The sequence below is a fragment of the Propithecus coquereli genome, unplaced genomic scaffold, assembly GCF_000956105.1.
Source record: "Propithecus coquereli isolate 6110/MARCELLA unplaced genomic scaffold, Pcoq_1.0 Scaffold139, whole genome shotgun sequence".
Taxonomy (NCBI): domain Eukaryota; kingdom Metazoa; phylum Chordata; class Mammalia; order Primates; family Indriidae; genus Propithecus; species Propithecus coquereli.
Window position 1 is genome coordinate 4,700,981 of NW_012138191.1, and position 23,617 is coordinate 4,724,597.

The 23,617-nt window shown below is 46.0% G+C and overlaps 1 protein-coding gene across 1 annotated transcript in view; it reads left to right on the forward strand.

The window, feature by feature from the left end:
• Positions 1-23,617, forward strand: part of SLC23A2 (solute carrier family 23 (ascorbic acid transporter), member 2) — a 60,035-nt gene that overhangs the window by 7,147 nt on the left and 29,271 nt on the right. Inside the window, exons 3-4 of the mRNA XM_012639244.1 lie at positions 7,591-7,707; positions 10,054-10,211. Coding sequence (XP_012494698.1) covers positions 7,591-7,707; positions 10,054-10,211 — 275 coding nt within the window. The remainder of the gene's footprint in view (positions 1-7,590; positions 7,708-10,053; positions 10,212-23,617) is intronic.

A 23,617-nucleotide genomic window follows, 5' to 3' on the forward strand; every position in this document is an offset into this window, starting at 1 on the left:
GCAGAAGTCAGGAGGAAAAGAAGTTACTAGTTTTTAATGGCAATTAAAGTGAGAACCATATGGTAATTATTATCTAGATATCTTAAAAAGCCTTCACCAGGATGCCGGAGGGAAGTGGTTAATAACTTGAGGTCTAAAATCAGATCTGGGTACAAATATGACTCAGACCCTGAGGGAATTACAGAAGTTCTCTGGGCATCAGTTTCCTCATCTCTAAAGTAGGAATTAAAATATCAGCATCAATCTTAGGGTGCATTGTGAGGATTGAATGAAAGAATATTTGTAAAGTTATTAGCATCATCCCTATTAAATACTACATGTGCAGTAAATAAGAGAAACTGGCAGGTAGTTTATGTAGACTGTGAATGCCTTCGATGTAACTCTTTGACCAAAACAATGGAAATCGCACACACTAAGGTGGGGAGATTTTTTTTTTTTTTGCTGTATCCGTCTTCTCGAAGGGTCAGTGTTTGTGACCATAGAGGTCGGGAAGGAGCTGCCCAAAGGGTGTCTGGATATCTTAATTGTTTTTTTCTTTGTATTTGCCACAGTGCTTAACACGTGAGAAATTTGATAATATGACATTTCCAGATTGTATTGCAGCTATGAAACTTCCCAATTTCATTTTAAATTTATTTGATAGATTTTAATTTAAAAACATTTTATTTTCACTGTAAATGTTTACTAATCTAAGCAACTCAAATAATGAGATATTCTATTCTTGGGTATTTGTGCAGTAAGTTTATAGTGTAATCACTAAAATGATAAACAACAAAGAAATTATATTAAAATTCTAGAGTAATCAAATTTTTGTGCCTTTTTAAAAAATTTCCAATCTGGGGGATAGAAATTTCATTTTTGCCTGTCTCGATGAATATTGCTATTATTTTCTTGCTGCTTTAGAGCTATTATAAATTATAAATGGAGATTAATTAGATTCATGCCAAGATCTCGAAATTCCAGGAGTGTTGGGTTCTAAGCTTCTCCTGAGAGGTTAGAGTGGTGGTGGTTGGTGTGTGGCCTTGTGCTGTAGACTGCGGGTCTACAGCTCAGACACACCTCACACCACTGGGCCTCAGCGTTTGTTGGCACATCTCGTAGCAAAGTGCATTTTCACAGATTGTTGGAGCCACATCTGATCCTGTGTGCCATAATTCCAGGCTGTCATGTTTTCAGACTTCTTCCTCCCTTGCCTGGAAACTGTCTTTCAAAATAAATAGTAAGGAACATTAACACTTTGGGGCTTTTTAACCTCTGTAGCTGTACCTTTTCCTGATGGTTGTAATCTGTTTATAGATTGTTTTCCTGTTTGGGTGAGTATTTTTGTCATTGTCTAAACATTGATACATTTGCATTTCCTTGATGACTAGTGAGATAGCATATCTTCCTATTTTATTGGCTGTTTTGTGTATTGAGTAGTGCTAATAATAGGCCGGACCCTCACCCAGATACTTTTAAAGGCAGCCCATCACACTGAAATCGTTATAGGAACCCTATTAGAAAGATGCTATCACTATCCGTGTTTGAAAGATAAAGAAAATGCAATATTTAGGTCCCCTGCTGTCTCAAATTCGTGCAAAAAAAACTTCACGCCAGAGGGTGCTGCTGTTTGGGATCTTGCTTTTCAGATGGCATCAAAAATTGTTACTCTTAAGAAATAAGCATGGGACATTCAAGGAGAGACAAGAAAACTGAGGAGTAGAGATACTGCCCTACATGTTCTCCCTATTCATGTTTATTTTCCGGATTATAATTAGCTGTTAATTATTATACACTTATTTTATCAAAAACTTGACCTTTCCAGCATCTGTTAATATTCTTGAACCCCTTACGGTAAATGTTGGTTAGTATGGTATTAGCTGCAAGGTACCCATCTTAGAATTCACCTGAAAGGATTTATTCCCGGAAGGATCTGAAGGATAAATAAATCCTAATCACGAATCGGGTGGCATTGTGGCCCCCACCCAGCACATTCTGACCATTGACCTCAGTGTCACTGGGATTCTCAAATCAAGGATCTCAAGGGAATTGAACTTCACAGCAAGGTTCTTTGGAATAAAACTGAATTAAATGAAATGAATTAAGTGAACAACTTAGATATTCCCACTGAAATATCAGTGTTTTGTTGTTTTATAGATTCTTCACAAAATTCGTCTATGGGAGTACTTAAAATGATTGCAGTGGTACTGAAAATCATACCTATTTCAGAAAATTTGTTGTTTCTGGTAATTACTAAAAAGCAACTCTGCCTCTTTGTGGGAGGCCATGTGGCACGTGGGCACATGTGGCTTTTGGGGAAAGCCTGTCTGTGTTCAGTTCCTGAGCAAGTCACTCACCTTCTCAGAATCTCCAACTCCCCAGCTGTAAAGTGAGATCACAGCAACTTATAACTTCCCAGGGCCACGGCAGGGAGTAAATAACAGAGTGTAAAACATCACAAGGATCTCAGGAAGTAGAGATTGCCACAACCTGAAAGAATGGTCACCTAGTTATTAATAACTAGTTATTAAAGAGTCTTCACTTGAATGTGCTGCCCTGGTTACCACTGGGGTCTTTTGTTGCTCATTGTTTCAACTGCATAGTTTCAATTATCACAGAGTTTGTTAAATGTCAGATAAACTTATTTTTATTATTTTGAGGGTTTTTTTTTTTTTAAGTTCAAAACCTTTTCTGACTTTGATCTCTATGGAGTCTCTTTAAGCCATCTTTTATTAAACTACCAGCTGTTCCTGAAAAATGAAGTTCTCTTGAACATGCTTGTTTAATAGTAAACAGTCCAAAAATATATTAAGAAAACTTAAAATGTGCTCTTCCATTATGTAACTTGTGGCTGGCAATCTGGTGTAGGTTGAGCATCCCAAATTTGAAAATCCAAAATCTGAAATGCTCTGATATCTGAAACTTTTTAACTACTGACATGATAGTCAAAGGAAATGCTCATTGGAGCATTTTGAATTTGATTTTTTGGATTTGTGATGTTCAACTAGTTAAGTATTACAAAATCTGAAAAAAATCCAAAACACTTCTGGTCCCTAGCATTTCAGATAAGGGAACTTAACCCATATGTATATTTCACACCACTTTCTGTGCACACATAGATTCCCCAGATGTTAACATGTTATCATTTCTGAGCTTTTTGAAAGTTACAGGCATAATATTCTATCCCTAAATACTTCATGTGTATTTCCCTAAAACGAAGATACTCTCTTATATTACCTTAGTTCAATTCTTAACATTGATAAACAATTTTTTTAAAGTTTGGAGGTAGGGTCTTGCACTGTCACCTGGGCTAGAGTGCAGTGGCATTATCATAACTTACTGCAGTCTCAAACTCTTGGGCTCAAGTGATCCTCCTGCCTCAGCCTCCCAAGTAGCTGGGACTACAGACACATGCCACCACACCCAGCTAATTTTCTCTATTTTCTGTAGAGATGGGGTCTCACTTTTGCTCAGGCTGGTCTGAACTCCTGACCTCCGGTGACCCTACTGCCTCAGCCTCTCAGATTGCTAGGATTACAGGCGTCAGCCACTGCACCTGGCCCTAGTTATGTATTTATTTATTGTTTTTTTGCCCATTTTATCTGCCATAAAGTGAGAGAGTAGTTGTCCATTACTGGTATTTAAAAACAAAAAAAATTCTCCTATTTCTTTGATTTTTTTTTTTTGCTTTGTAAATATCACGTCTCTTTACTTGTGCACAGATATTTATAACATGTTTATAGTGTATCGCGCCTTTTTTAAATTTAAAACAGTCTCATTTTTCTTAATGCCCTTTGGCCAGAATACTGCCTTATTTGATGATAATTGAGACTATTTGCATTTTTCTCCTATAGCTTTGTTCATCCTTTTCAACCTTTCCCAATCACTTTAGGTGTCTGTTACATTCAATATAGAGTTTTGCTTAGAGAGAAAGTGTTCAAATCTTGTTCTTTTAATAGTTGAGTTGAGGCTATTTATGTTTATTCGTATGACAAATGTCTGCCCAATTGGCTTTATTTGTGCGTATATATTAATAGTTGTGATATTTAAAAACTTTTGTAGTTTTATTCTAGTGGATACCTGTATAATTAAAACTATAAAATAATATACTAATCATTTATTTCATTGTTCTCTAGTTTCCCACCATGAAGAATAACAGAATTGGTGTATTTTTTTTCCTCTTATCTTTTTACCCTTTCTCTTCTATACTATCTGATTTTGGTCAGAAATACTATTTGTCTTATTAATGCTAATCTTTGCAATATTTGATTTGTCACCTTGAAGCATATATTTGGTTTCTAGCTATCTTAGATGACAGGTATCATCTAATTATTCTACTTTTTGTCTTTTTCCTCTCACACTTTGTTAATTGTATTGATTTCATCTTTTCGGTGCATGTGACATTTATACGATATTCTGACACCTGTACCCCTATATTTGTTTCAGTTATTCTGTAGTTAATTTCAGTCAAATCTTTTACTGTTGCTTCCCCAATAGTTTCTTGGTTTGCTGAAATTCATCGCCTCGGTCCTCGATACTCAAAACATGGTCCTTGGATGGGCTTCATTGTCATCACTGTGAGCTTATCAGAAATGCAGAATCTCTGACCCATGCCAGACTTGCCAAATCAGAATCTATACTTTCACACAATTCCTAGGTAATTCATATTATGTTCATTGCAGTTTGAGAAGTAACACTCTAGTAGTTTCCAAAAGAAGGGCTGGCTTGCAGGAGTAAATCCCCATCCAAAACAATCTGTAACATTTAGTCTTGAAGGAAAGTTTGGATGTAAAATCCTTGGGTCATTGTTTGGATCTTGACTCAAATCAACTGTAATAAGACAGTTTTGACACAGTATGAAAACACTTAAGCACAAGGTATTAGATGATATTAAGACATTTTTAAATTTGATTAGTTGTATAAAGATATTGTGGTTCTTTTTAAAACTCTATATTATCTGCTGAAGAGACATTAGGTTTGTGGGTGAAAAAATATATATTATTTGCTTTAAAATAATCCATCCTCCCACCTCAACAAAGTTGGGGTGGGATGGGAAATAGATTAAACAAGAAGATGATGCTGATAATTTTTGAAGCTGTAAATCGGCGTGGGGCAGGCAATCAGTATTCTCTTTACCTTTGCATATGTTCATACAGTTACTGAACACAAAGTTAAGAGAATAATCGAATCATACTTTGTAGTTGCTGTTCCTGAACGTGACCGTGATGAAATCAGCCAGTCTTCCCAGCTTATATTCTTAAAACCATACATTTTTATGTCTTAAAGGAGGAGGATAGCAGTGGGCAACAGGGTGTCTGATTGATGTGCGGAGTAGAGACATATCCTCTCCCCATCCCCACCCTGACCTGTGCCTCCAAGTGTAGACCCTTTTGGGGGTTCTGTGGGTCAAGCAGCCCACTTCACAGTATCCTGTAAGCACCCAGGTTGGTGATTCCTTCTCTCTCCCAGCATGGTCACAACTCTTCCAAATGCTTTCCATATTCCAAAAAACGTGTTAATCTCATTTCTCTTCCTCCCATTCTCTTTTTCCTTCTCCATTTACATCATACCTATTCCTTCTATGTGTTTTTAGGAGTTAGAGGAGGCAACACACACAGTCAACCTGGCTTGTTTAACTGGAAGACCTGCGAGACTAGATAACGCGACAGTGTTAAACTGACCTTTGCGTAATGAGCCCAATATCCACAGTCGCATCATGTTAGCAAAATGGTTACTTCAGGGAGTTTCCAAATCAGGTTCAGTGATTTGCTACAAGCATTCCACAGAATTCAGCAACGCTGTTATACTCACAGTTTATTACAGAGAAAGGATACAGATTAAAATCAGCAATGGAAAAAGGTACATAGGCAGGGTCTGGGAGACACCAGGCACAAGCATCCAGTCATCCTCTCCCAGTGGAGTTGTGCAGATAATGGTTAATTTTCCCAGCAGTGATGTCTGACAACACTCATGGGCTGTTCCCAACCAGGGAAGCTCACCCAAGCCTTGGTGTCCAGGGTTTTTATCGGAGATCAGTCACACAGGTGTGACTGATCACCTGTGTAGCCGACATTAGTTTCCAGCTCCTCCAGAGGTCAGGCTGATAACGTGTGGCCCAAGGCTTCAGGTTACAAAAGATACCCTTAGGGGGCAAGATATTTCCAAAGCTCAGAGGCCAGGCAAGGGCCAAATCTTTCTTTGAAATGTACAAGGTTTGGACAATCCCGAGCTGCTGAGCTGATCCTTTACTGCGAGTTAGTGCACATCAGACTCCTCACACACATAAATACTATCTCTACCATTTCTACCAATACGTTTTTAAAGACACACATAACCCATTTTAATCCATTTGAGAATGTAAATTTGTCAGTACCCACTGTTAAAACAGAAATGTCATAAGCAGTTACGTTTGGATCAGATCAGATGCCAGCTTAAACCAGACATTTACCTTCAGGCTGTAGAAGGTGAGGCTGAACCGTGTCACTTATTTAAGGGTATTTGGCCCCCAAATTCCTGTTCTTTCTATATGGAAAATTGAGTGACAGACACTTGAGTCAGCATTTTTCTGTGCTAATGCATGAGATAAGAGGACAGTCATTGGGCTAGATATGGTCAAGGGTCAGAATGTCATCATCTTTATCTGTTTGTGGAAGACCTTTTGGTTCTGTTAGGCACTTGCTAGGTTATAAAAGATTCAGAACAAAACAAAACAAAAGACATGTATCTTGGATTCCAGAAATGCAAGAAATGGTCTGTAGGATTTTAGAAACCAGAACAGTTTTCAGGCAGTGTTGGGGATCTCAGGGCTACCTGGAATTTTCTGTTCGGCCCAGGTACTACGTGAGTTCATAAGTGATGCCAAAGCTGACTGGAAATTCCTAGATTATAACCTGAAAGTGTCTGGTGTGGTGATGATTTTGGCTTAAAAAGAAAATCTTTACTAATGTCGGGGAACAAAGAACGAAAAAACTGTCACCTAAACTGTAAATATATTTTTAGTCTCTTGTTTTTTAAACAAAATTTGAATCCTCATGTTTGTATACTTCTGAATTTTGCTCTCCTCAACTAACATTGTTGTCTGAGCAACAGTGTTTTGATAGGACGGTGTAGGACTTCATTTCTATGTACAAAGATCTGTTCTATTTGCAGGGGCGGGGGGATGGGGTGGGGAGGGAGGGCCAGATGAGCACTCACTGTTTGGAAGCGGTTAACATTTTATAACATTCCTTCGTTTGGGGTCTCGTTCAAGGACTGCTCATGCCAAGGTGTTTCTTTGTGGTCTCAACCTGGGAGCATCTCTGTCCATGCAGGAGGACCCTTAGGCTTGGGGAGAAGCTCTGAGCAAGCTGGATGCTCTCAGGGATGAGTTGATGCCAAGGGACACTGAACCTCCAAATTCCGAGGAGTTACTGTCCCACCAAGTAAGTGTAGTTGAGCCTCGCATCAGAGGAGCAAAGGCTTAAAATTACAGGAGGTTGGTGGCCACTGGATAAAGTTACTTTTCTGTAACAGTGGCCTGGACTGAGCTGAGTTAAAAGTTGGTCCTTGCATTCACTTTCATGTTAGTCCTTGCATGTACTAAGCGCCTCCTTTTCTCCCCCTCACTAACAGAGCTCCCTCGCGGAGACCCTGGATAGCACTGGCAGTCTGGACCCCCAGAGATCGGACATGATTTACACCATAGAAGATGTTCCTCCCTGGTACCTCTGTATATTTCTGGGGTTGCAGGTATGATGGTTCCTGTAGTCTGTGTAACCACCAGCAGATGCCTGAATTGTCTATCTGGATTTTAAAAATTCAGCCTTGATTTTTATTTATTGAAGATGTTATTATAAATAACTCTTTTAAGAATGATGTCTGGGAATCGTTAACATCAATTTTGTCTTAGCGGGAGGAAGAAAAGAACAGGAACAATAGCTTAACCAGGGAAAAGAAAGAAGGAAAATATTTAGGAAAGAGGCAAGAGAAGTGATATGAAAGGAAGAAAAAAAGATAGTAGAGTTATAGAAAGAAGGGAGAGTAGGGGAAGGAGAATAGTAGAAGAGTAGAGAAAAAGAGGAGTTAACTTTCATTCCCCATCCCTGGCCTACCCAGCCATAGTCATTGCAACTCTTCCATGAAATATTGGCAACCCTGAAAAGTGCCATGTTGGCCCAGGACCTAAATGAGAGGTTTCTGTCTTATTTTTCAAAGGACGGGAAACTGCCATCGCAGTGGCTGCTTCGTCTGCTGCAGCTCTCTCAGTGGGAAGGGAGGGTGGACAGGCCAGGGTCAAGGCAGCAGTGACACAGTCTGACGGAGGCTTCCTGAGTCTTTGGCACTTTCCCTATTCTCTTTTCAGCACCCTCTTCCCTCTTACAGGATTTTTTTTTTTTTTTTTTTTTTAGACAAGTCTCACTGTTGCCCAGGCTAGAGTGCTGTGGCATCAGCCTAGCTCACAGCAACCTCAGACTCCTGGGTTCAGGTGATCTTCCTGCTTCAGCCTCCTGAGTAGCTGAGACTACAGGTGCTCACCACCACACCCGGCTAATTTTTTCTATTTTTAGTAGAGACGGGGTCTCGCTCTTGTTCAGGCTGATCTCGAACTCCTGAGCTCAAGCGATCCTCCTGCCTCGGCCTCCCAGAGTGCTAGGATTACAGGTGTGAGCCACCATGCCTGACCTCTTACAGGATTAAAGTAGGGCTTTTTGAAGGGGACTAGGTGGGAGACTCTTTCTTAGACTCACACACCCCTGGCCTGTATTTGCGTTGGTTTTAGCTTGAACCCTGTTTTGAGGTCTGACTTTACATTCTTTCTTTCTCAAATTTGTGCGATCAGTTCCACTTAAGGTATCTCAGATGTTGGGAAAACCAGTCTCATTGCCCAGACAGGTTTATTTTGATTGAGTTTCCAGCCCCTGCCCCCCACCCCTTCAGGTATCAAAACACATGGTAACCCAGACTGGAGGGTGTCCAGGAAGGGAGGAGTCGGACAGAGGAGCTGAGTGGGCTTGGCTGAGCATTCCAAACCAGGTTCAGGGGACACACTTTTTGTAAGGTTTACATTGTAGAGGTTTCTGGGAGTCTTCCCTGGTCAGATAGGAGTGGGAAGCCCTGCCTGCATCATGCCCTTCTTGACGATACTCAGTGCCCAGATTTGTAAGCCGTTCTGAGAAGTCCTGAGCAGGAATGTCCCAGGAAGCACCTGTGCAGCTGGGCTTTGTGGGCTGCAAGCGACATGTTTGGCAAACATGGGCAGAAATGGGAAGCTATTGGGAAGAAAAGTAGGAAGTTTGCAGAAGTAAGAACTTGGCAACCAGGGAAGGGAGGGAAGTATGTCGTGAGTGCTGGGACTATCCTCCCAGGGCCACAGGTCTATGGGAGGAAGTCCCCAAAGGAAGAGTGGGATGGGGTTCTTTCTGGAAGATACCCACAGCTCTACCGTATGCTCTTATCCCTGCCCTGACTGGAACAGGTAAGTTCCATGTTGGCAAAACAGTGCCAGACCACAGAGAAAGACAGGAAACACCCCATGCAATGAAGCGCACGTAACTTTAATCCCCAGACCTGAAAGCATTTTTTTTTTAAGTGGACTAATTGTCTTAGGAATGTAGATGTAAAATTTTATATAAAATATTGGCAAATCAAATGCCAGAAGAAAAATACAACATGACTAGGGTTCCAAGAATGCAAGAATGGGTTAGCACACCACCATTCATGTTAACAGATTAGAGGAGAAAGGCATATGGTTTTAACAGTTGATGCCAGAAAAGCATAAAAAAGATCTCCCTAATAAGAATTATGTAAGTAAGATATATCCCCAGTGCTCATGCTGGGTGCTTTCTTTGTGCTGATGTGGATTCATGTAAGTAATAGTAAGTGATACCAGTGAGTAATGAGATAGGAAAATATAAAGAAAGGGAGAAATGCTGAAAAAGAGGAAGAAACCGTCATTTGGCACGTGATAAGAATGTGTATCTAGAAGTGTTCACCTGGGCTAATTTTTAGAGACAGTCGGGGAGCAAAGTTAGGACGAAATCAGGAAAAAACAAGGAAGGGTTCATTTTCCCCTCTGTCTCTCCTCCCGCCCTGCAGCACTACCTGACGTGCTTCAGCGGGACGATCGCAGTGCCCTTCCTGCTGGCCGACGCCATGTGTGTGGGGTTCGACCAGTGGGCCACCAGCCAGCTCATTGGGACCATTTTCTTCTGCGTGGGGATCACAACTTTGCTGCAGACAACGTTTGGATGCAGGTGAGATTGGGGTACTAAAGCGGGATGCTGAAGCCCCCATAAGGCATTGAGCTGCGCCACAGGGCTGCTCACAGGCACCCACTGGAGTGGGAGGAGTGTCCCAGTGGCCCGTGGCCCCACCCCTCAGGGTTCCTCCCCCGCGTTTCCTGTCTTGGTGAATGGCATCGCTCTCCCACTCCCAGTTGTGCGAGCTGGACGTTCAGTCCACGCTCCCCTCCTCTCATCCCCCAGCAGGTCACGTCTGCGCCCTGGCACCCCTCCCCTCCCCTGTTCCTTCCGGTCAGAGCTAGAGTGTTCCACTAGGCTCCCAGTGGCTTCCCTTCCTCCAGGGGCTTCTCTTTGACCCACTCTGTGTCCTGCCACCAGTACTGTCTTTCTGACACCCACATCTTCCTCGGTGTTGGCCAGGCTGCAGTTGTACTCCCGGTTTGGTGTGTCCCTTGCTCTCTGCCCCACCGACTTTCCCGGCCATGCCTCTGAGCCCTGCCGCCCACCTTCCCCACTGTCACCCTCAAGCAGGCCCTGCTGTCTCACCTCTTGTGCGTCTGCTCCCCACCCACCTGGCACATACCTGCATCCTCCAGTCCCAGCTTGTCCTGTCCTCCTGTGACACGTCCCCGCCTCCCTGGAAGCCTTCGTTGTTCGCAACTTGTGTTCATCCTTCTAATGTGGCTCTTACTCCAATTTACCCTTTTTTGTTTTTATCTTTTTTCCCACTGGGTTGTGCTTCCCTCCTTGATGCCAGGACTCTGGCGCATTCACCTTTGCACTCCCGGCCCCCAGCTTACATGGGTGTGGAGCTGGCCAGGGGGGAACGGGAACGTCCTTGCCTACCTCATCCTACAAGTTTGCCTTTTCTTCTCCTTCCCTGTCTTCTGCCCTCATACTTTACCCCAGCGCGCTGCTCAGGGGGTGCAGCCTGCTCCAGTGGGACTGTCCTTGACTGTCCTCAGAACACACCTGCAAGTTCTGTCTCTTGCTCCATCAGAGGTAGTCTGAGTAAGGCTCAGCCCTTCCTGTTGGGGGAGTGGGAGAGGGACTCAGCCCGGGAGTCGTGGACTGTATTCTGATGAGTCCGAATCCTCAGGACCGCGAGAGGATTGCCCTTACTTGGGGGGCAGGGGCTTGGGAGAGCAGTGAGTGGGTTACGGTGTTCTAGTTGACAGTGTGGGCCATGCCCTGAGAGGGCAGGCGGCGGGTCTGCTGATGGAAGGAAGCTGTGTGGGCTAAAGGCAGTGGGCCGGCAAGCTTGTGGGGTTTCCAGGTCCCCAGGCCCTGTTAGACTGCACACGCCGTGCTGAGCAGAAGGGAGGGTCTCCTCAGGGCACCTGGAGGGGAGGGGCAGGGGTGGCATTGACCTGCTGGGGAAGGAGATGTGGTCTGGGCCTCCCAAGATGGACTCAGGCCAGGCAGTTAAATGTGGCTGGCAGCCTCTTTCACGGCTCTGCGCTTCATGTCCAGAGTGGATGACAAGGCTTTTATTGGCTAACTTGGGAGCCTTACCTTGCATGCAGGTGCTGGCTCTCTGGGGACATCTTTTTCTAAACAGCTGACTTATCAGTGACTATCTGTAGGCACAGTCCATCTGTAAATTTGGGCAGTGCCTCTAATTGAGAATCGTTGGCTGATTTGAAGAGGGAATGAAGGATGTCTTCATTGCAGTAAAGCACGCACTGGGGCACGAGCTCTGCCCCATCTCACACCAGGGAGGCCAGTCCGGGCTGACAGCTGAGCCCAGTGGGCGTCCTTGTGTGATGGTGGCACAGGGAGGGCCTGGGGGGCTTTGGGTGATACTTTGGGTCATGGAGGGCACCCTGTTGCCCACCTTTGGGGCACAAGAACTAAATGGAACAACCGGTCAGTGCTGTTCACCTCCCTCAGCCTCTTTGAAAGAGCAGTTGAGCTGAGGAAGAACAGGGGTGGGATTTGACACCCTGCCGAGGTGGCTCAGGGGCCCAGAATGTAGCTTTATGACCTGTGGGGGGTGTGTGTGTGCCCTGTATCCGCAAGGCTTGGTGCGCAGTCTTCCTTGCTCTCTGCCCGGTGAGTCAGGGAGAGCCCGGCTGAGTCCTTTGGCATGTGGGGAGCAGCGCCCCATCCTTGCTTCCATCCTGCCCGAGGTGTGTGTGTTTGCTCAGCTGTAAACCAGGAGGCACTGTCACGTCCCCGCTTCGGTGAATGTGTGCGGCTGGGCGGGTGAGGGAGTTTGGAACGGCTCTGGGCTTGGGATGTGGGTTTTCTGTGGCAGTTGGGGTGTGGGTGGTGCCCATACTCTTAACCTGGGCAAAAGGACTAGTCCTGGCTCCATCCCACAGACTTCGTGCCAGGGAGCTTGGCTGTGCTGGTGAGCAGAGGTGATGACGGAGAGGCAGTGGTGTCCTGCAGGGAATCACGGAGGACGTGGTGTGTGAGACAGCCCCTGAGGACTCTGCAGCTCTCTGCCCAGGAGGGTGAGGGAGCACCTTCCATCAAAGGCAGTACTGCACGGGCTGGCGGGCAGTTCCTCTTCCCACAGTGCAGAGGCGGGACTTGGGCAGGATCAGCAGGGCACAGGGACCCTGCCATAGCCTTGTCAACGGGGCACTCACCAATGGCGCTGTGCCTGGAAGGAGTACAGGGGGTCAGGGCATCCCAGGGCGTCCTTGCTATCCACGAGAGCAGCATTGTGGGCCCAGGTGCACGTGGCGGGTGGGGGATGGGAAGGAGACCCTGGGGAGCAGGAGAGTGGATTCGAGGAGGGAGAAAAGGAGGGTGTGTCTGGCGGATGAGTTCAGTTCCAGCCCAAGCTCTAGAAATCGATTCCTCATTTGTCTCGATTGAAGAATCTTTATGGATTAGAGAGCGCCTTCGGGATGGGGGCGGGGGGTGCCCCAGCCATATGTCATCAGCCTGCTCTGTCACCCTGCTTGCATTCTTGGCCCTCCTAGTGCTCAGTGACACTCTTGTTCTGATTCTCTGTGTTAGCAGTTCTTCTTCTATCCTGGAACCCTTGCTTCCACCCTGTCTTGCATTGGGCAGTGAGCAGGGGCTCAAAGGCAAAGGCAGGGTCTCCCCTCAGCACAGCCTCAGACCCTGTTGGCAAGTTCTTTCCAGTGTGGGTCCAGGGTACACTCGGGAGCCTGCTGTGCGAGAGGCCGTGAAGGTGTGCTGAGGTGGTGAGGCAGGCGGTCGTTTCCCTCTCTGCCTGGCCAGTCACCATCTGAGGGGGTGTCTGCTACACCGTGTATGTATGTGTCTCATCTCCTCTCACCCCCTGCATCTCTCCCCGCTTCCTCCCTTTCTGTTTGGACTCTGGCTCCTCCACCCCACATCTTCCAATCCTTCCACTGTGCCAGATTGGGTGAGGCCACCCCACCGGCTGAGCCACCTCTCACACCCTTGTTTTGGGTTTCCTCTGAGTTTAGTGAGGGAAGAGCAGAAATGCCAAGAGTGGCCACGTATCCCATTTGCATAGTCTCTCCTGCCCCACCCCTGCCCCCAGTCTTTCCAGCAGAGCAATGTTGGCAGCCAGACTTCAGGGGGAGAGACCCCCGCTGCCCTGTCCTCGGACACCCAGCTCTTATTCAGGACGGCATCTGTTCCAGGGCACTCACCAAAGTCAGCCTTGCCAGAATTGGTGGCGAGGCCAGTGCTAGCGAATGTCAAGTTTTTGGATAGCTTTATGAAATTCTAATCCCTTGGGCAGTCAGAACCTACATTTCCCAAGGTAAAGCATTAGCTCATAGCACGCGGCAAAGGAGAAGTTAGAGGGACCAATGTGGCGTGGCCTCAGACAGGTGACCTCCCCAGCTGTGTTTCCTTTGTGAAAACGAGAGGAGGCTCTTTCTGACGTGTCCTGTGAACAATGTGTTGCCCTTATTTTAATGAATCTATTGTGTTTTTTTAGATTGTTATAAGCTTCCTGAAATACTTTTGAGAAGTTCTGGATATGAATAATATGAAGATCCCTTTAGTTCTGCTAGATACCAAGACAGACCCAGCACAGGCTGCGAATTGTTTTTTTAGACTTGTATGTTTATTTCCTGCTCCAAGCAGGACTGAATAAATAGATAAAGCAGTTGGAGTGGGGTGTGGGGGTGTGAGGGTGGGACGGCGTGGGGGGAAAGGCAGATGTGGCCGAGAGTGTGGGGTCTATTCCCAGCATCACAGCCATAAGGACCGCAGATGGCCTGTGCCGGGTGTGTTTTGTTTCTTTTCTTTTTGGAGCAGCTCACCACTCATTTCCCTCGGCTTAGAGCAGCAGAAGAAAAGTTTTTCATGTCATCTTTCATGATTTCTAAGACAGCTTCTCAGACTTTTCCAACTCGAAGGTGGTTCTGCAGGTTGTGTTTTGAGTTCCATGTGTTTCTTTGTTCACCTACCTCTTGCTGAGCGCCCAGTACTCCCACGACGCTGGATGCTGTGCACGTCCAGTGTAGGGTCTGGAGACAAACTGGGGCCCATGCCTTGAGGCCTGGGGTCTTTATTTTGAGGAGGTATCCAGAGCAGAGCAGGGAACAAAGTGCTGTGGTCGAGTCTTCCCTCATTTCACCTGGGCTCTGTGGTTACGAGTGGAGTGCTGTCCTGAAAGCCTGTTTCATTCTGCAAAAATACCCAGAGTCAAGGGGAAACCCGTGAAGGTGAAACAGATGTGTGCCTTGGAAGACGTGCTCAGAGCACAGAATGCCAACATTAAGATGCCACAGCGTACACGCTGCTGGGGCCACGTTCTCCTGGGCTGGCCAGCTGGGGCCACACGAAATGAGTCTGAGCTGGGCGTGCTAGAGACCGTCTTCCTTCGCTGCACATCTCGCCTGGCACGAAAGTGTTTTCTTTTCCTCCAGGGACCGTGATCTTTCTGCGTTGGAAGTCTTGGGTCTCAGTTCTGGTTGTTGTTTGACTTCTGGGGCTTTTGTCCTTCCCAGAGCCTTTGTCTTCTGGGGAGTGAACAGCTTCCTCCCTCGGCCTCCCCTTCCCCATCCCTGCCTTTTCCTTCTTCCCCCTTTCCTTGCACTTTGCTTCAAGGAGGTCTTAGTTCCCTTGAGCGAGCTTTCAGCAGCCCTCGTTCTGGTTGATTTGTGGGATGTCGACGCTGGCTACCCCTTGTTCTGGGAATTAGTACAAAGCCTTTAAAATCCTGAGAGAGAGGGCAGGGTTTTTCAGAGTCCCCCCAAACCTAGGTGTCAGCCAGCCTGCAGCCGTCACACTTCTGCGGCAGCTCCGAGCTCCCCGGGGTCCTCACCCCAGCCTTGGTGTTTCTAGGGTCCTGCAAGACCTGGCCCCTCTGCCCCCACCACAGGCTGGCAGGACGAGAACCCTACTGTACGGGGACACCCCAGCCTTTAGCTCTAGTCCCCTCTTGGAGGTATCACTCTTCTTGTCTCCAGTAAAATAAAAGACTTCAGGAGGAGCCTTTCCTGGCCATTTGCAGGCCTGCTGTAGGGACACAGCACGTTTTTGTACTGAAAAAAGATAGGGTTTTGGCCAAGAGAGTCATTGTAGCCAGTTCAGGAACCGGGCCCTTAATCAGATTTTCTGTCCCAGGAGAGAGAGTTCCCCTGTCTTCTATCTTACCAGGTTCTGAGGCCTGTAAGGGGGCCTAGCCCATGTTGTGTGCTCACTGAGAACAAGACATGGTTCCAGGATGCTTCGAGGTCTTAAATCTGAGGGCTTTGAACTCAAGACTGCTGATACAACCTAGACGAATGGAGGGACGCAGTGAACAGATTGGGGTGGGAGAGACGGGTTTCCTCCCTTTCTCTCTTCCTACATATGTATCTGTGTGGGGTGCATGTGCAATTGTTTGGTTTCTTGAACCTCTTCAAATTAAAGTTGTAGAGAGCATGATGGCTCACCCCTAAGTGCTGTCCTGGGAGTGCTGTCCTGTGTAACCTCTGTTCCATTCATCACGCCTGCGAACATGCACATCCTGTCATGCTGTCTAATATGCAGCCCGCATTCAGTTTCTCCAGTCATCCCCCAAATGCTTTTTATAGCTGTTCCCTCTGCCTCCCCAAACCAGCGTCTGGTCAAATTCATGTGGTACGTTTGTTTGTTGTCTCACTGGTCCACCTTTTTCCTCCCGCACCATCGTCTTTTTAGAGAATACAGGCCAGTTGTCTTGTTGAGCGTCCCACAGTCTGACTTCGCTTGGGTCCTCGTTTTGTGGTTTGATTTGTGCCGCAAGCAAGCCCCCTTATTTGTTGTAAACTGGAAGCTCTGGCCAGAGGCACGGTTGATTCAGGGTGAACATTTCTGCCAAAATTGCTGTGTAGGTGACGTCAACCCTTTTGTAGTCTGTCACATCAAGCAGGCACATAGCAGCAGGTTGTAGGGGGTTTTGCCCAGTAAGAAATTTACCATCCATTTAACTGAAAGAAAATTTAAAATAGTACTTTAAATTGGGAGGCCAGTGAGAACCCGGGGGTGATGACCTTGAAGGAGGGGCTTTGCGTCACTTTCCCAGACACCCGCAGTGGGGGCTTTGGGTGCAGAGGTGGCCTTGCCTCCATTTGCACCACTTACCAGCCCCGCAGCTTTGGGCAAGCCCTGTTCCTTGCAATGTAAGCTGATAATAAGATTGGAAGTGATGCCTGGCCCCATCCACCTCGTCTGTAGGCTCTCATCGTTTGAGTGAGGTCCCCGAATGGAAGGAGGGAAGGAGGATGGCAGGAGATGGGAACACAATCAGCCAGGGCTGGGAAGCCTCAGGGAGCAGCACGTCCTTCTGTGGCAGAGGCCATCAGAAAGCTGTGAGGGCCTTAGTTCTAGTCCCTCCGGAGTCCCTCCTGCCTCTCAGCTGAGTGTGTTCTCTAGGGCAGGGCTGTTCACAGCCTTTCAACTGTAGTTTTTCTGGTGGTGTCCTGTTCAGTTAATACACACTGTCTCTGTTTCTGATGCTCCAGGGCCTCAGAGAGTGAGGAGTCTTCTTGTTACGTGTGGATTTGATGCATCTGGTTCTTTACGACCTTCCCTTGCCTGTCAGGTCCCGCTTGCCCCACGTGGTCCACGTGCTCTGGATTGCTCTTCCTTTCACTCTTCCTGATCCACACCCCCCCCACCCCACCCCTTCCTTCCTTTTTAGGCAGATGGCTGTCCTGGCAAAAGCAGCACGACACAGGAGTAGAGGATAGTGCTTGTCACCAAATGCTGGGAGGGAAGTTCTTTTCTTCTTTTAAATTTGGGAGTTTTGTGACTATTTGGCATGACTCTGGTATTTTAAGGAATATGTTTTCACTGCCACCCCCATTACTGATGGATTGATAGACAATTTTTTAATGTCATCTCTACTGAGGGGTAATTGACATGCAGTAAAAGTCACCCTTTGTAACATGTGTAGTTTGATGAGCTTTTACCCATGCGTATAGTCACCTCCTCACCACTGCAGTCTACAGGGAATACTGCCACACCCCCAGAGAGTCCCTCATGCCTCTTTGTAAGTGGCCACGTCCTTAAGTAGTAAAAGTATTTGATGCTAGCAAATCCTGGACCCAGCAGAGTTTGATACTATCATGTATGAACAGGAGGTTACCAAAATTTTATCCAACTAGCCCTCTAGAATTCTGTGTTCTCCCTGGATAAAGCATTCTATTTGGGGAGCTGTGGGGTCGTGGGGGCAGCCATTCAGCAGCTTGTCACTCCAGGAATCTCTCTGATTGGAAGCACTCACCAGAATTGTTCATATGATACTGATATTTACCTGTAAAACCAAAATAACATGAACTCGAAGATAAAGGTTGCACTTGCCTTTAATTAAGAATTTTCTCTGAATCAACTCAAAATGGTTTAGAGATCCAAATGTAAGAACCATGAAATTATGTAAGTATTAGAGTAAAACAAGGGTGAATTCCTTTATAATCTAGGAGTGGGAAAAGACTTTTGAACTAGGATTCAAACTCCAGGAGCAATAAAAGGATGGTAAATTTGATGATACTAAGAAAAGCAAACCCTAAAATTGAATGCACAGAGAAACAAGTAAACCTAAGTGTATGTCAAATTGCTAACTATGTAGAGAAAAGAATTAGATTTTAGAACACAGTACATTGTATGTCCTGAATGGGATATGTTCTAAGGGAGAGAAAAAACCCCAAAAGCACAGAGAAATATTGTGCTTAAACTTAGAGTGGTCATGTTAGCAATAATGTCGGTGTGATTTCAGAACTGTTGTATAATGTTACAGGGTAGAACAAATGAGTAAGTATATTGATGACGATGGGAATTGACATGCTCAGTGTACGAAAAGGAGAAATACCAATATGGAAAGAAAGGAGGTGACTCAGAGGTATTGGATCGAATTGGAGGTATCATAATCCCATGAAAAAAAAAAAAAAGTTTTATCTCTGTTCACTAACTGAAAGGGCCCAGAAACAATGACACCAATGACATCCTCAGTAACGGCAAGCCCACCTGGTGCCCAGATCTTGGTTTCTACGTAACATTCTCCATTAAAAGGAACCAGGGCTCCTTGGAGAAGTGGTCGACTCCAGGCTGGCGCTGAGAAAAATATAAGTTGAGGTCGGAACATCTTGTGCCAGAAAGCTAGGTGCTCCCTCAAAGAGGGATGGCAGGTGGGGTCGGCCATGTCCAAAGGAACAGGAACCAGCTTGAAGGCAAGACTGCTTTAGGCAAGTTTGGGACAATTAATTATTAAGAACAGTCATGGTAATGAATTATAAAACTTTGAATTAAAAAGGAATCTATGAGTCTACAGCAATATTCAGAAAAGAGAATGAGAAGGAGATAAAATTGTTCGAAAAGGAAAGCCCTTCTTTATAAAAGGACACCAATAAAATATCGATGAAATGATAAAACTGAAAAATATTTAAACCCACTATGTTACAATGTAAAGCTACTGGTAATATAATATACACACAGTCTAAGAATCACCCTATGGGTTATTTATTAATTACAGACAGGAGAAGGCACCTTTAAAATGGAGAGGCACAATGCCAGGGCCTTACATGAGCATTCCCACCTGGTGGAACATCTCACGTGACGGCCTCCTGATGTGAAGCAATAACAAGTCTCCTTGCCAGAAATGCTAGCCTGGCCCTAATCGTGACACATAATCGAATGCAATATAGAAACTCGTGTTGGATGGTTGGGGGGAATAGGTGTAAGTACTTTTTAAAATGAGATAAATTTAAATATGGCCTGAATATTAGATTACATTATTAAATGTTACTTTTTGAGGGTGTGATAAGGGGAAGGTGGTAATATGGGAAAATATACCTTTTTTTGAGTGCAGTGGCATAATCCTAGCTCACCGCAGCCTCCAACTCCTGGGCTCAACAATCCTCCTGCCCCAGCCTCTGCTGTAGCTGGTATTATAGGTGTGTGCTACCATGCCTGGCTAATATTTTCTATTTTTTGTTAGAGACAGGGTCTCACTCTTGCTCAGGCTGGTCTTGAACTCAAACTCCTGGCCTCAAACTATCCTCCTGCCTCCCAAAGTGCTAGGATTACAGTCGTGAGCTACTGCACCTGGCCCAGAATATGCTTATTCTTAGGAGATGCCTACTAAAGGGTTTGGGTGAAGTATACTAGGTCTGCAAGCTACTTTCTAATGATTCAGCAGATAAATGCATATTTATGTATGTACACGCATATAGTAAATGATTGGAAAATGTCATCAGTTAAGAAAAAGTTATCTTTGACACATAGTGTCTTGCTTTTCTTAAAGGTTCTTAGGACCCACACTCCAGATAGTGGATTCAACGATGAAACTATAGCTCCTCAAAGCCAGACCTGCTTATATCTCTTAGAGATTATCGTCTTAAAATTGTCCTTAGTTCAGACTGAAGCCAGTGTTCCTTTGGCAATGCAGGGTTTTGTATCAACTTTGGTTGTTGTCTTGGTAGGTTGAGGAAGCCAGGCATAGATTTTATTAAACAGTTTAGTTCTGGACAGATACCTTTTGTACCTTCATGGTGCTTCCTGTACAAACATTGCCTTTTAAAGACCTTTCTCTGGTGGCACCAGAGGGGGACTGCAAGCCCTGGGATCTGGAGGAGTATCTGGGTTTATGTGAAAATTCATGCACGTTTTACTGTCTATTCTAATCAGAGCTTTTAATCTAAACAACGTCCTCTTCCAAATTTGCAGTTAAAATCAACATGCCAGAAAGACTCAACCTCTTATTTCTAGTCTAATAAAATTCCATTTGGAGAATATTTGTAAATAGCACCTTCAATTCATGAAGTATTTATTGGTGCTGGGAATGCCATAGTGGGGGACACGGACCCACTTCCCACTGTCAGGGGATCCCAGCCTCCAGGGTGAGATCAGCACAGACAGCAGCAGGGCTGTGATGGGAGCAGACAGGCTGGGGTGTGTGTGGAGACCTGGCCCAGGTTGGCTGGTCATCTGGGCTGTGCCATGGTCCTCTGTGGTTTGGTTCTTTCAAGACTGAGCACAGTTTTGGGTAAGGTCACCTTTGGGTAAGGTCACTGTTCCCGGTTCCCTCAGTGGGAACCGGGCCTTTCAGTGCAAGGCCCTTCAGTAGTTTTCCTCCTCGTGGTACAGGAAGAACACAGGGCCTCTGCCCTCTGGTCCCCACTGGCCGTCACTGTGCCAGCTCCCTGTGCTCGCTCCCACAGTAAAGCACCTGTAGTTCTTCCAGGGTTCTTGGTCTGTTGTGTGGCTCTCATCTTGCACCCCTCCTCCTTCTGCCCGGGATGCTTGTAACCCCTCCCACTCAGTGAAGTGCTCCCCATGCTCTGAGTGCTCTGAGCCCAGCTGTGGCGACGGCTCCTCCTGAGCCCCACAGCGTTTCGCACCATGACGTCGCTGCCCCTCACGTGTGACCACGATTGGTGTTGTCTTCACACAACAGAGACCCCTCAATGGCTTGGGTGGTTTTTTCCATCATTTTATCTGTTTATAATTGTGCCTGTGTCAAGCAGATACCAAGAAGTATTTATCAAGTGAGAATGATAAATCCTTTCATCTAGCACAGGAGCTTTCCGTCTCAGCCTCACGTACAAGTGACGGTTGAAAATGCAAATTTGGTGCAGCCACCCCCAGGTCCTGATTAACCAGGACTGGGCAAGATGCAGAAACCTCCCTTTTTAACCAACACCTCCAAGGGGATCCTGAAGTAGCTTCCTGGCAATGTGGGGGGTGACTTGCAAAAATCTTGACTAGAAAGTTGTAGAAAAGCATTACATACTCAGAGAAGATCCTGGAATATTTCCTGGGGGAGGTGATATTTTCTGTGTGCCTTGACTGATGAATGAAAGCTGAGTGTTAGTTAGAAATGTGTCTAACAGAAAAGAATCCCAACCTCATGACTGTGGTGTGGGCACGTGAAGAGGGTGGGTCAGAGACTGGGCTGGGAACGGGGTTCAGGTCACCTGGGTACAAAGTTGGAAACACGGGGCCTCCGACAGGGTTTTGAGTAAAATAAGGACTTGTCTGGGGCTGATGAGGTTCTTTTGCCCTCCTGGGACTGGAGCCCAGCATGGGACTGTGTCATGATCAAGTTTTCTATCTGCTCAGGTTTTCCTTTTTCTAAAACTAATATCTCGTGACACTGTTAACTGTAAAAATTTTGATCTGAAAAAATCCACTGCTTCTACACATACTTAAGACATATTTTCCCTGTACATGGGTCAGAAAACCTTTTCTGTAGAGGGCCTCGCAGTAAATACCTGAGGCTTTGCCGGGTCTCTGTTGCAACAACTCGGCCCTCCCCTTGTATCGTGAAAGCAGCCAGAGACAGCAAGTGAATGCGTGAGCGTGGCTGTGTTCCAGTGAAACTTGACTTACAGAAATAGGTGGTGTGCTAGATTTGGCCCAGTTTGGCAGCCCCCGGTGTAAAGAAAGGCCCAGTTTAATTTATTTCCTTTCCTGTCTCCAGTATAAAATAGAAGAGCAGGCAGTCTTGTCTTCCTGGGGGAGACCCACCCCCACGCCTGAGGTTTAGATGTCACGTGAGCAAGAGGCGCCGAGACAGGAGCCCTGCTGCGTGTACAGAGAGAGGAGCCGAGGGTTGACTGGCTTCACGCCAGGCAAGTGCCTGAAAAAGCCACCCTGTCATCTTCAATCTTTTTCTCAGAAAATTGGCTTTATCAATCGTAATCCAGGGAGCTCTTGTTTGTTTAATGTGTTCATGTGCTCTTGTTGCAACTTGCCCTGAGAACATTTCAGTCCAGCCACTGGTATATGCTGCTGGTTATAGAGCGCGCACTTACTGCTGGGGTATTAACGGCTCGTGGCAAGTGGTGTACGAGGCTGAACGGTGAACACGTAATGCTAACACGAGCAGCCCTTTCCAGGTCATCTTGGGAGACCTTTTCTGTTTACCCACTTTGAAAAGAACCCAGGGCCCTGGCTGCTTGCAAATGAGTAAGCTGCTTTGCAGCAGAGCTCTCAGAGGGGCTTTAGTCCTGGTTAAGCCATAAACTGCTTGCCCTGAAAGCAAGACGAGGTTCAGACTGAGGTTACCTGAGGAGGAGAACCTGGATCCAGCCTTTACTTTTGCCACTTCCAGTGAATCACCAGTGCAGTGGGATGACCATGTTCTAAGGACGAAAATCTCTGAATGCATTTCGCCATTCCTAGTACATTGCCCCAGCATGCATGGCTGGAACCTGCAACTATAGTAGACCAGATGCCTTTTGGGCCTTTTGAGACAGTGCCCATTCCTAATTACATGCTGACCTCCCTTTACCCTTTAAGTATATTTCTGAACATTTGTGCTTAAGGAGTTTTGTAAGTGAAAGCATGTTTTAACTTTGCTGTACATTGCCACTCCAGGTGATCTTGACAGCACTATGCTCCGGGCCCCTCCAGCAGGTAATTATAACTGGATGGTTGGTGGAGGGCGTGCCCATGGGAGTGGCTGTCAGCAGTGCATCTGGTGTGTATGGTGTGGCTTGCCTCTGCCTCACAGCCAGCATCCTGCACACTCTCAGTTGATTTCACCGCGTGATTAAAATGGCTAGGAGAGCATCTGTAACAAGGGAGACTTAACCTCGTCTGGCTCAGAATGATGCGTGCTGGGCTCTGGCCTTGCAGTGTGGCTGCTTGTCCTTTGGCCGAAGCCACTTGTGTTTCTCAGTCCAGTTCCTGTTTCACTGCGGGTGGGACTTGCTGTCAGACAGCTCAGAGGGAGGATGCTGGGTGCTTGTCTCACCGGCCAGGCCACTGCCAAGTGCTGCGTGGGGCATTTACGGATTTGGATGTCTGAGAGTTCCCAGCATTCCAGACAGAAGGAGCCAGTTTTATGTTTTACCTTCGAAATAATGTTAAGAATAATGATTAGGTTCTCATGCTAACCCATAAAGCCACTTTAATACAACTTAGCTGAAATGCTGTACATATCCGGTAAAAAAGTGTCAGAATCATTTTGAGTAGCTAAAGTGTTCATAAAGCCAGCATGAAGTATCTGAAATAGAATCGAGTGATGGCATTTGAGGATCTCT